General features: G+C 37.3%; 1 protein-coding gene across 1 annotated transcript in view; it reads left to right on the top strand.

Annotated features, from left to right (window-relative positions):
• Nucleotides 1-11,599: 11,599 nt before the first annotated feature.
• The window catches only part of si:ch211-186j3.6, a 453,204-nt gene continuing 447,633 nt past the window's right edge, over nt 11,600-17,170 (top strand). Inside the window, exon 1 of the mRNA XM_087261712.1 lies at nt 11,600-12,741. Within this exon, the coding sequence (XP_087117838.1) occupies nt 11,760-12,741 (982 nt within the window). The 5' untranslated portion in view covers nt 11,600-11,759. The remainder of the gene's footprint in view (nt 12,742-17,170) is intronic.

Raw genomic sequence — 17,170 nt, 5'->3', positions numbered from 1 at the left:
AATATATTAGTTCCATGGAGAGAACTCATCAATGACTGTTAAAAGATCTGGATAAAACGACAGTGTCTTTGAATGCAAAACGCCTCTCAATGGGCACAACCTGCCGCAAAAAAACTGCTGAGATTGGAGCCTGGACATGTGCAGAAGAACTACCTGATGGTAGAGCCGTGGAATCAAAATTTCAATCATACACTTGTATATCAAATCACCACGCATCCCGAACTTCTCATTTGATCACCTGAATCTGCACTATAAAAACGGCTCACTAATATAAATATATTAGCACTTACATTTAAAAACACGTAATAATGATTTATTAAAAACTGTGATGTAAGCTGTTTTTAATAATTTAATAAAAACATTATACAGTATGCTAGACTGCAAAATAAACAATATTTCATAAAGTTTAGCCTAAGTTAGACCAAGCTATGAGTACAAAAAAATATTCTCTTATAACAGGGTTGTTGGTATTTGTTATCTTCATAAGGGTAGAAATAACATTTCCAAAATATGAACAATAACATATAAACAACACATACATTTTTAGAAAAGTTTTTTTTATTTTTAATTAGCAGTCAACAGGACTATATACACATCATGACCATGCTGGAAAAATTGAGCATTTATATTAGCAAAAGATACATACAGCAAGATTTTTAAATATCAACAGGATATCTACACAACCCGTCTCTGCACCATATAAAAGAATCATTATCAATTTGTACAATAAACTTAGCATTATTAATGCATCAACTTATGTCTATCAGCTGCTGCAACATTACTTGTATTGTTTTTTTTGTTTTTTTTTCTTTGCCCCATTTTCATTTGGGTTATTCGATGCCTTCATTATGTCTGGCAAACAGGAGTTTACATTCATTTTTAATGTTTATTAGGAGTTTTCAAATAAAAAGCCAATGGTAAATGATGTATATAAATAATAAATAACATTTACAGCTCTATTTGTTATATAAGATTCTGATTTTAAAACTTTAATATTTTGAAACAGCAAATTCAGTAGATTAACTCAATAACATTTTGAAAACTAAACTGTCAGAGACGCCCTTTAATTCAAGTTCAAATAACGTTACAGGAGATTAATGAGGAGATGGGCTAACAGTAGTTTTGTCTTCAGAATTTATTTCAAATCCATAAAAATAATTACTGCTAGATAATGATCACCTGTTTTTCCCTGTCATGGCTAACGTATCAGCAAACCACCAAGATAAAGACCATTCATTCATCCATTCACTTATTCATTCATTCATTTTCTTGTCGGCTTAGTCCCTTTATTAACCTGGGGTCACCACAGCGGAATGAACCGCCAACTTATCCAGCAGGTTTTTACGCAGCGGATGCCCTTCCAGCCGCAACCCATCTTCGGTGAAAAAGATAAAGACCACACTTTACCAAATAAACAGTGATCCGTCAGATATAGTTCAGTGCTGAAAAGCTCATTTTATCATGGTAAAATAACATAGAAATCAAACATTAGTAATTCAATCGTCTCCTGAAGCTCTGACGGTCTGCTTAGAGTAGCGGTCAGTCACAACTGTCAATCACGATGACCATGCCCGTTTTATAGCAATAAATTACTGCTAAAAACAAACTGTTTACAAAAATGAACATCTGCACCTATATCAGCATGATAACCAGTGCCTTAATCGACCAAAACTATCTTTTCCGACATTTTATTGCAAGTGTAAAGCATTTTAAGTCTCATTCGCTAACATTAAGGAGGTGGGCTTATTATGACTTGTACTGCAGCCAGCCCCCAGGGGGCAATCTAACAGCTGGGAGCGTCACTTAAAAGCAGGCATGAGGCACACTTGGTCCTCATCAACCACATATACAAGTGTATGTGTGTTGAGAGAGGGACTTTATATGTAATGTGTATTTATATAGCGTATTTATCATGTAGGCCATAAACTCAAAGCGCTTCAATCATGGGAGGTGGTCCCTCCACACCACCTCCAGTGTGCTGCATCCACTTGGATGATGTGACAGCTGACACGGGACAACGGTGCCAGTGTACTAACCACACACTAGCTATTGGTGGAGTGGAGAGACAGTGATTTAGCCAATTCATTGGATGGGGATGATTGGGAGGCCATAATGGATAAGGGCCGATGAAGGGAATTTGGACAGGACACTGGGGTTACACCCCTTCTCTTTATGAGAAGTGTCATGAGATTTTTAATGACCACAGGGAGTCAGGACCTTGGTTTAACGTCTCATCTGAAAGATGGTGCTTGCTGACAGAATTGTGTCCCCTTCACTATACTGTGACTTTAGGAGGACTTGCGCAGACCGCAGGTTGAGTGCCCCCTGCTGGCCTCACTAACACCACATTCCAATAGCAATCTAGTTTTCCCATTTGGTCTACCATCCAGGTACTGACCAGGCTCAAGCCTGCTTAGCCTCAGTGAGTAACCGGTCTTGGGCTGCATGGTGATATGGCCATAAATGAATGACAGTGATGGAGAGGTAGAAAGAGAACTTGTGAAGGAATTTATCTTTTTTTTCAATATTTTCATCTCCTCTCTCTTCAGTCTCTCTCAATTTCAGACATTCACTCTTTCTTTAGTGACATCTTTGGATTACAGACTATATTGCATTCCTGTCATTATGTCAACTTCTTTCATACCACACAGTCATTTATCAACATCAGCGCGGAGTGTAGACACATTCAGAAAATATTTTAAACAGCACGGTTAAGTTGCAAATCTGTTGTGAAGTAACTTCCTCGATCAAGCCCAACTTCAGTCAAGAGTGAAACCTCATAATGAAGAGGGATGCATCTGGCTAATTAGCCCATTAAAATAAATTACGTTATTAAAGTATTAATGTTGCGTCTATATATCCGACCCACAAATTAGGGCTTTCTCCCAGATTGTTTCTCAGAGCATCAACCGTTTATTAAAACACGGATATGCACATCAGGCGACCCAACACTTCACTCCTGCTGACATGTCATATTTGCACTAATGCAATTTACAGCTCTGTCTATTGTAAATTGTGTTTGCTCTGATGTCTAAATGGCATGTTTCCAGCTTTAAATCCAATGTTTTTGTATTGATCCCAGTTGCTGTTTGTCTTTACTTATCTAGGCTTGCCAAGACGGACATGTGTCTGTCGCTGATGAGAAGCATTTTGTGCTGCTCATAACAGCCACCTTCCTTTGCGTGGAGCCAGGTTAAATTATTACACTATTGAGGAGATAAATCTCTAATTGAAATTTGAATGCATACACCACAGACAGATTGCCTCCAGCCTAACGTGGCAGGGAGGAAGAAAAGAAAAAGGGAAAAAAAATCAATGTGTATTAAAAAAAGGGCGCTGCGCGAGGCAATTAACAGCTCCTTCACAACTTTTTTGGTATAGTTTCTGGGGGGGGGGGTGACATGTCATTTCATGAGGTCACTACTTCCCTTGGGGATGTATTTCAATTAATACACTTATATATTTAGATTTAGTTACCCCTTTTAAATAAGTAAGTAAATAAATAAAAATAAATAAATAAATAAATAAATAGATAAATAGATAGATGGACGGACGGATAGACAAACAGACTGACAGAGTGACAGACAGACATCAACATGGTCAAATGACTTTTAGCCGGACCATATGTCCATTACAGTGGACATCACATGTCAGCCTATGTTTTTTGTGGCTCCTTGGCATTTCATGTAATTTAATCTATTACACTGAAAAGCAGCATGGCATCACTTTACTCCAGACACAGACATAAGCCACATTTACAATGCTTATTCAGATGTATTGATATGTTTGCCAACATTTTATAGATTGTATGTAAAAAAGAAGGATTGCACTCATTCATTAAAGTTTAGAATCTGTTGTAACATATCAAGTTTTAGATCAGGATTTTTTTTTTCAAATGTGTCTGTCCATTGGGTTCAATCAATGGGTTCAAAATCTGTTACTGAAATTAAATTTCCGGTAATGCTGCCTGAACTTATATATTGTGATATATATCGATGTACTGAGTCATTGTTGAAACAATTTCATATGCACATCAAACAGATCTTGACAATTTTTGAGCATATAGCAGATGGAAGTATCTCAGATGTGGACATTATGTAGAGTGATAAGGAAGATCAAATCAGATCAAATTTATTGTCACATCATCAGCAGTATGTGTGCTTTGGTGAGTGAAAAGCTTAGGTGCTGGCTCCAGAAAGTATAAATACAGAATGTAAATTTTTTATTTGTTTATTTTTTTATTTTTTTCAAATCTGCACTTTCTTATTAAATATTATTGATTAAATAAGATTAGTTTAGTGTTAGTTCAGGTTAAAATTTAAATTATGCCACTATTTACTCAGCTTCTAGTCATTAAAAAGTGTAGTGACACCAACAAAAATCTAATGAATCAATTTTAATCAAGCAGTTTTATCCAAGTATTCTGAACATGCACAGTAGTGCTAGTGTCCTTTGTTTTTTGGTCAGTGTAGGAGGTGTTGGTGCAGTGATCCAACACATACAAAACACAATGGATAGATAAAAAAAAAAAAAAAGATTTGTTTCGAACAATAACTGAAGTTTATTAGAAAGTAACTGAATTACATAAAGCAAAGAACCAGCTACGGGCTGTCTGCTGGCTTCTGCCTCATCATCCTAGGATGGTTGCTAGAAGGGATACAGCTCTGGCCGGAAGTAAATGAAAATGATTTATATTGCATTTACATTTAGCACAGTTATTTAGCAGACACTTATGTCCAAAGCAACTTACGATTGAGGGGGTATTCAGTGATTCAACAAGAATTAGAATCACTTTTTTGAGAGAGAGAGAGAGAGAGAGAGAGAGAGAGAGAGAGAGAGAGAGAGAGAGAGAGAGAGAGGAGTGTTTCTACAGGTGATTTGTCAAGCTCACTCCCCTGTCTAAATCACCATAAAAAAATTCACTTTTTTTTTTTTTATGGAGTGATTGTAGGAAGTGATGTGCAAATAAACAAAATTGGTGAAAGTGTTGGTTAAAGTGTCAGAAAGGTGAAAAGTGCATTTTCTACAGGTGGTTTGTAAAGCCCACTCACCTGTGTGAGGAACATTCAGAGATGATAATGTTTTTGGGGTTGTTGTGTGCTTGTCACAGAAGTAGACGGGAACCAGAGACAGGCCTGTTGAAAGGGGTGGTTCTTTTTTGGTCATCATAAGCACACTTAAATGTACTAAAAACAATTCCTAAATATTTAGAATAAAGAAAAAATTATAAATGCTTATTTTTAAATACAAATAATAATAACAATAAATTAATATTACATAATATAATATATTTATTAGGCTAATTACAAACTGGCCAGCACATTCAACTTTCTTCGATCAGAATTTAGGATGCTGACTTTGGCACGACTTGACTTCAGAACGTTAAGTCACGGCATGCTAAATTCGGTGTCCCTAATTCTGTACAAAGAGCCAACACAGAATTTGCCTTGCTTGTAAAGCCTTTTTTGATTAATTATTTTCACAATTAATTATGGCAAAGTAATCAAAATAGAACAAATGAGCTCATGTATGGGCCAAATTCTGGACCTTTGTCAGTGAGCCGAACACCCCCTGCTCCAGGCTACGGGCCTGAGAGATGCAAGTATGATAACAGTTTATTGTAAAGGATGCCAGGAAATGTAAACAAAGCTCAACAGAGATATATTGCAGGTTAGATAATGATGACCAGATGAATCAGATGGACCAGAGGAGATACTGAAGCCAGGCACACAGATAGACAAACTCAGGGAATCGATGACAACCAGAGAAGGGACCAGGAGTAACCACACTAGGAAGGAGAGACAAAGACACTGGAGATCACAGAAGACAAGAGAGGTAAGTAAACTTGATATAGTAAATTATACTAACTGTGAGGAGACTGCAGTTCCCTCTGTAACAATGAGGCCGGATACTGAATAGAGCTTGGTGCTGATTTTTTGGAGCTGAGGTGATGACTGGTGATGATGCAGGGCTAATCGGAATTCAGGTGACTGTGGTCTGGGTGATCGGGCATGGCTGTGACAGTGGTGAGGTGAGTTTTTGATTTTAATCACATAGGGGTAGAGATGGAGGAGTTAAATTTTTAGTTTATGATACAAGTCGATCAGAAGTTTGTTTGGGAATGGGAAGATCATTCCACCAGCGTGGAACATTGAATGAAAAGGTTTTGGAAAGTGAGGGTAAGGGTGCTGTGACAGTGGCTGTTCTTTAAAAGAGCATCAATTATTTGAACCTGATACGAGCCTCAACCGGTAACCTATGCAGAGAGATAAAGAGTACTGTTACATGGGCTCTCTTAGGCTCATTAAAGACCAGACAAGCTGCAGCATTCTGGATCTTTTGGTGAGATCTAAGGTGCAAGATGGGAGCCCAGCTAGAACGGCATTGTAGTAGTCCAGCCTTGAAATGACAAGCGCTTGGGTTAAAAGTTGTGCAGCATAATCGATTAGAAAGAGTTTGTTTTTTTCAAATGTTTGAGAAGTGCAAACCTGCCTGATCCAGCTGTGTTAGCAATGTGCTCATTGAATGAAAGTTAATCATCCAGGATCACCCTAAGAGTCTTATCTAACTACATGGGGTAATAGTATTCCAGATTGGTTGAAACATTCTGCTGATTGTGTGGAGTTGCAGACAAGATGAGAAGTTTTATTTTATTTTATTTTATTTTTTGCCAGATTAAGCTGTAGGTGATGGTCTTTCATCCATGCTAAAAGCATGCCAGCGCTAGATCTTTGCAGCTACAGTTGGGTCATTCAGGATGAAATGAAAGATAGAGCTGTGTGTCATCAGCATAACAATGATCAGAGAAACCCTATCATACGATGATGTGTGTAAATTCCCAGTGATATGGTTTACATAGAAAATAGAAGGGGACCAAGAACAGATCCCTGAGGTACTCTTGTGACTAGATAATGAGCTTTGGATACCTCTCCTCTCCAGGAAAATCTAAATGATCTGCCGGTGAGGTAAGACTTCAATCAGCAGAGTAGGGTTCCCATGATGCACACTGAGGAGAGGGTGGACAGTGGATTCCATGTGGATCTGTCTGCGAACTGCAAGACGGAGGCGTAAGATGTAAGGGGCGTAACTTGTAGAAAGTTAGAGGAGTACTGTAACTTGCAGTTATCAAGATCCCATTGAACTATGCCAGATGTCACAACAAATGTTGTTAGCAAGATGGTGGAAATACTTACCAGAGAACATTTTCATCAAATGTATTCATGAGGTTCTTCCAAATTTATCCACAACCTTGATTTGATATATTATAATATTCATTAATTTAGCAACTCCACCATGCAACTCCACTCACTGACGACATTTGTTTTTTCAAGACAGTAAGCCTACTCTGCATCGCCCCCTGTGGTTGCAAAGAACAGTACAATGGTAACCACGTCAGTTATAAAAGCCTCTGAAACTCGTGGCTAAAAAAAAAAAAAATATATATATATATATTATTTTTATTTCATATTATTAACGCTGGGTTAAGGGTTAGGGTAGATGTAGATATTAAAAACAATGATAGATGGGTTTAGGTTTGTGGAAGGTGTAGTCAATAATAATGATGATGGTTTGGTTTAGGGTTGTGGTATAGACGTTAATAACTGTGAAGGTTGGGTTTAGGTTTGGGGAAGGTGTAAGAATTAATGATGATGATGGTCGGCTTTGGGGTTATTATTATTATTATTATTTTCTTTACTCAGCCATGAGATCACACTAAGACAGTACTGTCTCTTCTTCCAGTGAGACCTGGTCAAGATGGCAGGCAGCACATAGAGTTTCACATAAAAATCACAAAAACAAAACCACAAAATTACAAAATCACTATTCATAAAAAGATCAGATCATAAAAAAACAATAACTGTGATGGTTGAGTTTAGGTTTGGCGAAGCTGTAGCCATTAATAATGATGATGGTTGGGATTAGAGTTATGGTATAGGTCTAGACATTAATAACTGATGGTTGGGTTTAGGTGTGGAGTTTTGATGTAGACATTAATAACGGATGTACAGCCTCATCTTGCTGACAACAAAGTTTTGACATGGCTCCATAACTCCAAGTTACGTCTCGATTGTACTACAAGTTACGCCTCTAAGGCCCCTTTATACTACGCCCCTGTCTTGCAGTCCGCCGACAGACCCTACTCGTAGAATCTAATGATTTACTTTTATCAAAATCAGCAGATGTGTCCTGTAAAAGTAGAATGGAAGACTTAGAACTTGCTTTGGCAATCCACAGGGCTTCAGTGACTGAAAGCAGTGTAGACTCTGTGAAATATACACATTTGAAGCCTGATTGGTTTGCATTTAACATGTTATTGTTTGTTAAAAATGTGGACATTTTATTTAAAACAACTGTTTGCAAAATTAAAACACGACACGTACCATACAGTAGGGGCTTCACCATGTTGCCATTGTCATGCCAACTAGCTAAATAGTAGCTCGCAATGCTAGTCCTGCCTTTTCTGATTGGTCTACTGCTCTGGTACTGACAGTATGACAAATGAATGCTGTTCTGGGTGAAAGTTGAAATTGTTTTATCTTCACACAGTCTAAAAAACGCAGTGCTGCAAGACGTGAGTGTATAATAGTCATGTACGTCCATCAAACAATGGAAATATCAGTCTGTGAGTGTCAAGTGAGTCCCTTCTCTACACACACATAATATTGAACAGTTGTTGTCTGCTGCTGTTATGGATGGATAAAGAGCTAGCATTTTCTTTAAAAGAGATTTCAGTTTAGAAGCTTACTGAATCTTAAATTTAATACGCAATTATTGATTTCATGTTGATTTAGGAGAGGGCCTCTTTGAAAGTTTAATACAGTTTTGTTATTCTAAAGTTAGAATTAACTAGAATAGAATAGTTCATTTTGTACTTTTTCCATCAAAAGAAGCTCTTCAGTTTTGTAGCTGATTGTAACAAACATTTCTGCCCGTTCAAAATAAACATAAAAATCAAGCACTGAAAATGTGTTGCTTATTCCTGTAGTCCCGTACACGTATCGAACTGTGACCCCAAAACCGAGGTACACATTGTGAACCTTGATTTCAGAATAGCATTACTCCCATAACATCTATCTATCTATCTATCTATCTATCTATCTATCTATCTATCTATCTATCTATCTATCTATCTATCTATCTATCTATCTATCTATCTATCTATCTATCTATCTATCTATCTATCTATCTATCTATCTATCTATCTATCTATCTATCTATAAACATACACACACACACACACACACACACACACACACACACACACACACACACACACACACACACACATACAGTGGAAGTCAGAATTATTAGCCCACCTTTGATTTTTTTCCCTTTTTAAATATTTCCCCAATGATATTTAACAGAGAAAAGAAATTTTAACAGTATGTCTGATAATATTTTTTTCTAATATCTAGTCAAATAATATCTATTTTAATATAAAACTACATACATTCTGTTTTCTTAACGTTAATAGTCAACTGATTGTCTTGCAGCCATTGATGTAAATGCTGAAGATCTGTATTTAATTTATTGTTAATTTTGTCTTTACTTGATCCAGACACAAAAAGTCATACAATGTCATTGGTGTACAAAAAATAATCTGAATCATTGATTCCAGGAAGAAAAGTCAAATTTGATTGGTTTGATAACAGCCTGTAAATCATGAAACCAAAGACCCACTGCGTAATCAATGCAGATTATTATTAAATGCATGATGAACGAATTTAAATGAATTATCTATAAAAAGTAATGTATATAAGTCAGTTAACTACTCCTAATAAATCTATTTTAATGCATGCTGCCTAGTAAATCTAAACTTTTTTTTCCTTCAAATTGAAGAGTAACAGTAAAGGTACTAAAGCCTAAAATTTTGTATTTATTAAAACTGGCGGCATATTTGGCTTTATTAACACAAAATTCATAAATTCATCTGACTGCCTTTACATTTCAAGGTTTTTATTTGAAAATGCCAGCATTTTTAAAAATACATTTGATTATTTCAGCTATAAACCTAGTATCGTGTTCAAATAGCACAGAATATCAGGACATGTCAAGTCAATTCATGTCAGTTTTACAAAGCACTATACAGACATAGTTTCAGTGCAGATTTACAGCATTCCAGCTTTTGACCCTTCAGTCAGTAAACTGAAGGCAACTGTGAGATATGCAACTTTATATAAAATGTTTAGGTGAAGAGAGTGAAAGGCAGATAGAGTTTAACCTTCCTCAGCAAAAGACATTTTAAAACACATTTTACTTAAAGTACATGTACAGTACATGTCACATAATGGTTTATCTGACTAAAATGTGTTAGTTTTGTTTGTCATATATTCATTCATTCATTTTTCTTTCACCTTAGTCCTTTTATTTTTCAGGGGTCGCCATAGCGGAATGAACCGCCAAATTATCCAGCATGTTTATTCCGCTGCAAAATCCGATGTTTTATGCAGCGGATGCCCTTCCAGCCACAACCCAGTACTGGGAAACACCTTTACACTCTCACATTCACACACACTACGGTCAATTTAGCTTATTGAATTCACCTATAGCGTATGTCTTTGGATGGTGGGGGAAACCAGAACATGCAAACTCCATACAGAAATGCCCATTGATCCAGTGGGGGCTCGAACTAGCGACCTTCTTGCTGTGAGACGACAGTGCTAACCACAGAGTCACCGTGCCACCTTTTGTCATATATTCAGTGGATAAATTTAATTGTAATATCTTAGATAATGTTTCAACAAGAAAATAATTTCAAGTAATTTTGTTTAACAATGACTTTTTTTTTTTAACTTTGTCTTGGCAGTCAGTAAACATTTTAGAGAACATTAGACACAAAAATCAAGGTGACAGATTTACACATCTTTCCAGAATCTTTGTTCATCTTATTTTTTTTAAATTTTCTTATTTGTTCCATAATAAAATAAATAAATCAATAAAAGTTATTAAAGTTGCACAATTAGTGAAGTTGGAAGACAAAATTTTATGATGGGTTGAGGAAAAAGTTACAGCATGTTGCAGAATTAAATGATTTTGAACATTTTCTTCAGTTTTATGCTTTTTAACCCTTTAAGTTTTTTTTCCGACTTTGAAAATTGACTCACTTTGCCAAAACCAATCGATGAGGAGTTTTGACGATGTGTACAGATTATACAAAATGAACAGATTATGTCTACAAAGTTGTAACACCATTTTGTGAGATTAAACTGTGTGCCATGTCACCAGCGATTTGTTGACCACGAGATATATTACATAATCGAGGACCATAAATTTGGTCAGGGCGTCCTAATAGTGTTGTGCAGATTAACGTTATGAAACCACCCCCAAAAGAATTTGCCTTTGACTAATTTGTTTTTTTTCTATATAGCTACCGCCTGGCGCAATCGTTATGCGTTCTTTAGCCTAACATGCAATGTTTGTTGTTTGTTATTTCTCTACCGGCTTATTCAGCCAAATAAAAAGCAATCAAATCCTATAGAAAAGTGTTCCCTAGACTAGAGAAATCCCTGTCTGGTCCAAAGCCCCGCCTCCTCGCGCGTGGCGCTGTCCATCACAGTGGTGCTGTTCTCTGAAACTCCGCGAGCTCGAGCGCGCGCACGAGCAGATCGCTGCTGAAGCGCGAGGTGACGGAGGGAAAGTTACGCTGCTCAGACTCTGGAGGATCACAGTCCGGCAAATGAGGAGAGAATTTAAGCATCATGTCCTGCGATTTAAACACTGTCGCTTGAGATCGGGAAGCGCGCTGTAAACTTGCAATCATGTTCTGGACTATTTTGTTGCCATATTGCGTGACTTTTGTGTTGGGGAATAAGACCGACGAACGAATACCTTTCTTTCACGGGCATGTGTTTGAAAACTCTCCACCTGGCTCAAAAGTGAACGGACTGAGTATCCCGGTGAAGCGCGTCGACCCGCAAAGATGGTGTTCTAAGTCCGGGATGCACTTGAAACTCCTGGGCGACAGGAGTGAAGATTTCCACGTCTTCGCCCACCACAAGCGGGGACACATATTACTGAAAACCTCCAACGTTCTGGATCGAGAGGAGCGCGCCGAATATTTCCTGAGCCTCGCGCTTTGCTGTCAGAGCTGCGCTTCTGCTGAGCGCATTGTGGCCGAAGTTGCTTCAGTTAAAGTGGACGTGCTCGATACGAACGACCACGAGCCTACCTTTCAGCACGCCGACGTGAAAATAACTTTAGACGACGCCACGGCTCTGAGGTCGGTGGTGTACACGGTGAAAGCGGAGGACATTGACAGCGGCAAAAATGCCGAGCTCATTTATTACGCGCTCCCGAGAAACGGAAGCTTCTATGTAGTGCCCAAAACCGGCGACATCCTCCTCGTGGACTCGATTCTCGGTCTCGCGCAGCCAATAAAGTTCAGCGTGTTTGCACGAGACCACGGCTGGCCCTCTCGGACCAGTCAGAATATGGATATAGAGATAAGTCCTCGCCAATGGCCAGCCCTTCCTCAGCTCGAAGACGGACTCTCGAGAAAGTCCCGCTCCGTGCCCGAGCCGGTGCTTATCACCGTGTCCGAAGACGCGAGTATCGGCTCTGTCATAATGAATCTGCACCCTGTGAGGTTTCAGTCCGCCAGCTTTGAGCTGGTTCACCCGGACGCGGATAACTCTCCCGTCACCGTGAGTCGGGACAGCGGAGATTTGGTTATATCGCGGCGGCTCGACCGAGAGACGCAGCCGCTAGTGGAGATAACTGTAAAAGTACAAGATAAGCGAGGTGAGTGCGCCGTGGCTAATCCAAAAACATGCACAATACCACTATGGTCCCTTTCCCACCTGTACAGTGTGTGACTGTGTCACCAGCGCGTGCTGGCATCTCCTGATTTCACCTGAACACAAAAAATGACGCGCGCCTCAATGTGCCCAAATCCACATCCTCTCCCCTCAGACTGAGCACGTCATAGGCAGGTTCCCTCATTACATATGCTCAAAGTTCACTGAAATCAAAGTTTAATTATCACTCGCAGTGTATAATTGTCAATGCGCATATGAATCTAGAGGTGCGCTCGCGCCGCTGCAAGCGACCACTTGCATTATGATGCAAAAATGTGTTTATGCACTCTTGCTGCAGAATGCTTAAAATTGTGCCATAATTAGCAAACTTTGAATTGTGCGAATGCATTGTTTTCATTACGAAGTGCTTTGTTTGCATCTATTGTGACTTGTGTGGGTTTAATTTTGAAGTTTCAGCTGATAACCAGTAATTAAATTCTAAGTTTTACAAAGGTGCACATAACTTATGAATTATGTGCATAACTCAAGCTTTTAAATAGAACAGGTTGTTCACATTTCTTTGTTCACCAAATCTTGGTTTTATTCACCTTTCCTTTGGCTTTGAGACATTCCTTTTCATTTATAGAGGTCAGTGCTCAGCTATTTAGGTCTCTCTGTGTGTGTAAAAGAGAGCAGGAAGAGATGGTGGGAATTGCACACGGGTCCTCTTACAGAATACATAGCATACTTCTTCATTCACTTGTGATTCTTTGCTTTACCAGGTAAACCCATTGCATCAAGCTGACTTTAAGCAGGAATCCGGGGTGATTTAATCCTTTTGGAGTTGGAGATTGTGCTCTACTTTTTTCTTCATCTGCTTGCATTAGCCATGTAATCCCATCTCATTCACTTTTTCATTTTGGGGATTTAAGACTGGCAGTGCAGTTAGAAGAAACTGCGGGGAAGATGAGGCGTTTAGTGGAATGTGCCCATATTCGAGCAGTTGACCGGCCACGATTTAGCCGTCTGTGATTTAATTAGTGTTGGTTTGTTAATCAGGGGCTTTCTGGTTGCTGGACCTGCGGGTCTGGAGTTACCCCCCCCCCCCCCCCTCAACCTTAGCATATGTTCATAGGCGCTTATTTATGCGGGTGGGGATGTTTGCAGGTCTGTGAATGTTGTGCGGTGTGCGTCCCTCTGCGAAAGCTTAACACAAACAATGAGGCCAAACAGCTGGTTTTAATCAGGAGTGAGAAGAGCGTCTGCTGACCTCACATTTGCCTGTGGCTCTTTGGAAGTAATGAGCTTTCAGGTAACCACATTTATTTACAAGTTGGGATTTGTGTGTGTGTGTGTGTGTGTGTGTGTTTGAAGGGTATTTTTTTTCTCTTTTTTATCTTTGGATATTGCATATTTAAACAGGATAAACACCACAAAATTGAAGGCATGATATTTCCAAGGGAAGTCAAGTCAAAATCCCCTTTTGAATTAGCTGGAAATCATTCATTATTGAAATAAGGAAGCAAAAGAAGTTTAAAGTGAGAAAGTGAAAAAGCTAAAAAGTTAAAATACATCAACTGAGCAATTGGTGACAGCCTCCATAACAACTTTAAGATGTCAACGCTGTACTTTGATCTCCTGTAGGTATTGAATGATTAATATGTAGAGACGACTAAAACAAAATCTAAATGCACCGGGTAGGCCTCAGATTCGCTCAAGAACAACACTCTCCTCCAGAACAATCAAGGAAGTGACAATGTCTGGAGGTGAATGTGGAGCGTCTTCATTATCTCGCACTGCTGTCAAGACTGCTGAATGTTAACAATGTTAGTCTACCTCTCTCTTTTTGTACTTTTCCATTCTGTCTAACCTTTGTGTGTTAACTGGAAGAACGTACAAAGTGCCATTTCAGTAGAATTCATTTTGGTACACCTGACCTAACACAATGGCACTTATAGAAAATAGACAGATATTACATGCATTTGATACCAGGGTCACTAATGTGTCTTTATATTATATATAAGCCTTGCTTAAAGTACTCCTGTAATATACTACTCCTAAATGTAAATATCTCATTTTGACAAGACACTCTCCACTTGGGATAAAGAGTATATCGTTTGAGCATCGCTATCGCAATGTGTGTATCTGCATTAGTCACATTACAGGATTAGATTATTTATTAAAGATTAACATACGAAGATATTGTTAAATATTCTTATTTTTAATTATTTATTCAATGATGACCTTATAATTTTTTTCATCTGATTGTGCAATTTCTGTACTTGAATACTGTTAGACTCCCTAGAAAACCATAAACTATTGTTTAGCTAACTTTTAATTTTGTTCTGTTGCAAATATGCTTATAATTTATTATATTTTTATGCAATTGCACTGCATAAAAAAAGACTTTATCATCCCAGTTGAACTAAATTAATGAAATCTTTCTAAATAAAGTTGTTTAAATCAACTGGTGAAATTATATTCATATTGCAGCTAAACAAAATATTATTGCAATGTCAATTTATTTTTCGTCATCGTGCAGCCACTTCTTCAAACACATTATCAGTTTTTTTTTATTACAAAATAGATTATACAAAATAGTAATGTAATTATAATAACAACTTTGCAAACTGGTAGCTATTGACTTCCATAGCATTTCTATGAATGCCATTCCAGCTTTCTACAGAATATTTATTTTTTTGTTGTTGTTCAGCAGAAAAAAAAAAAAACGATAACTCATAAAGGGTTGAAAGACTTGTAATACATTTTCATTTTTGGTTGAGGTAATTTTTTATTCATCATGCAGTTCTGATTTTCACCTTAAATGTAAGAATAACTTACACGGCACAACAAGAGGTTTTGTAGAAAACCTTCACAAGTGGCTTGTTCATAAAACATGAGCATTTCTCAGATCACAAGGCCATCCACAAAATGACAAAACGTGTCATTAAAATAATACAATATCTACACTGTACAAAATGCAGGCCTCCACACAAATAATTCATGTTGTCCCAAAACAAATCAATGAAGTTAATATATACATTTCTGGAGATTGTGAATTATGTGAGCCAGAGCTATGTATGGCTGGATTTCGTCTTTAAAATAAACTTTGCAAGGTGGTATAATGCTGTTCTTTTTTACGCTTACCAGCTGACCGATTACCTCTGTATAGACGGCTTTCCTGCTACTACCAGTTTATCTGGTATCGCCATGTGTGACATGAGACGCAGAGAGGAGTTGACCTTGACGACAGGGTTTGAGTCCGGTAAAGAACAGTTCCAGAAAGTGTGTAAGACAAAAACAGCAGCCAAAAAAAATGAAATAAACTAGTAAATAACAATGTGAGAATGTGGTAAAGTCTGAAAATGTGGTAAAAATCAGACAAGGGCTTTTCTTTTTCTGGATTGCTCAATCTGTAGGTTGGGTTTGTAACGCTCGTCTTTCAATCAACAGGATACACAAGAATAAAAAAAAATTAAAAATGGTTCAATTCTTTAGTTTCTGTATTCAGATTTTATCATGGATTGATGAAGTAAATTTTTTCATGTAATAGAATCACACAGCTCTCTGAAAATGTCCTTACAATCAAACATAAACACAAACAACATTCATACAATAACACAATAAAAATTTGGGCTAGAAAAACTAAGAATGAGTATGCTTAACTGCCTGGCCTATTCACACATTCAATGAATATTACAGAAAGCATAAACTCAATTATGTGGCAGCGCTAAGAGTTTAGGGAAGAGGGTGGCCAGGTCAATCTGTGCCTGGGTCAATCTGTGGTGAATTCGCAAAAATAAAAACTGCTAAAAACTGGGACTTATTTCGTGATCTCCAGAAATGTATATGGCGGTACGTTTTCACAATGATCCTGGGTTAAGATCATAGCTGTAGATTGTTACTCTTTTTTTTTTTTGCCTACAATTACAATGTTTTGTTATAGCTTTTTGCTTTAAATTATAGTGTTAATTAATGTATTCATTATTAAGTATGAGCATTTTTAGACAGCATTTATTTATCATAATTCAACATTTACAAATATGTTAAATCTCCAAACTTGTTAACAATAGTTAATTCACTTTGTATATTACTTAAAAAATATATTGCTCATTGCTTGTCCATGTTAGAAATTACATGATCTAGCATTAACTAATGGAATTTAATTAATAATTTAATTAATTAATTGATTAAATGAATTAATTATTTCAAAATGTAATTTTACTCTGTGATTTTAAACCATTTAGATTTGTTTTCCATAAAAATAAATAAATAAATAAATTAATAATAATAATAAAAAAAAACATAGTTAAAAAGTTTTGGAGTATAATACAAAACTAATAAATTAATAATTAATAATGAATACAATTTTGAAGAATGCAGTCAACCTTTAACTATCATTTTATGTAAGTCTCATCGACTACATGTTACAG

Source organism: Danio rerio, chromosome 7, assembly GCF_052040795.2.
Source record: "Danio rerio strain M-AB ecotype USA chromosome 7, GRCz13ab, whole genome shotgun sequence".
Taxonomy (NCBI): Eukaryota; Metazoa; Chordata; class Actinopteri; order Cypriniformes; family Danionidae; genus Danio; species Danio rerio.
This window is presented reverse-complemented; position numbering and strand designations above follow the sequence as displayed.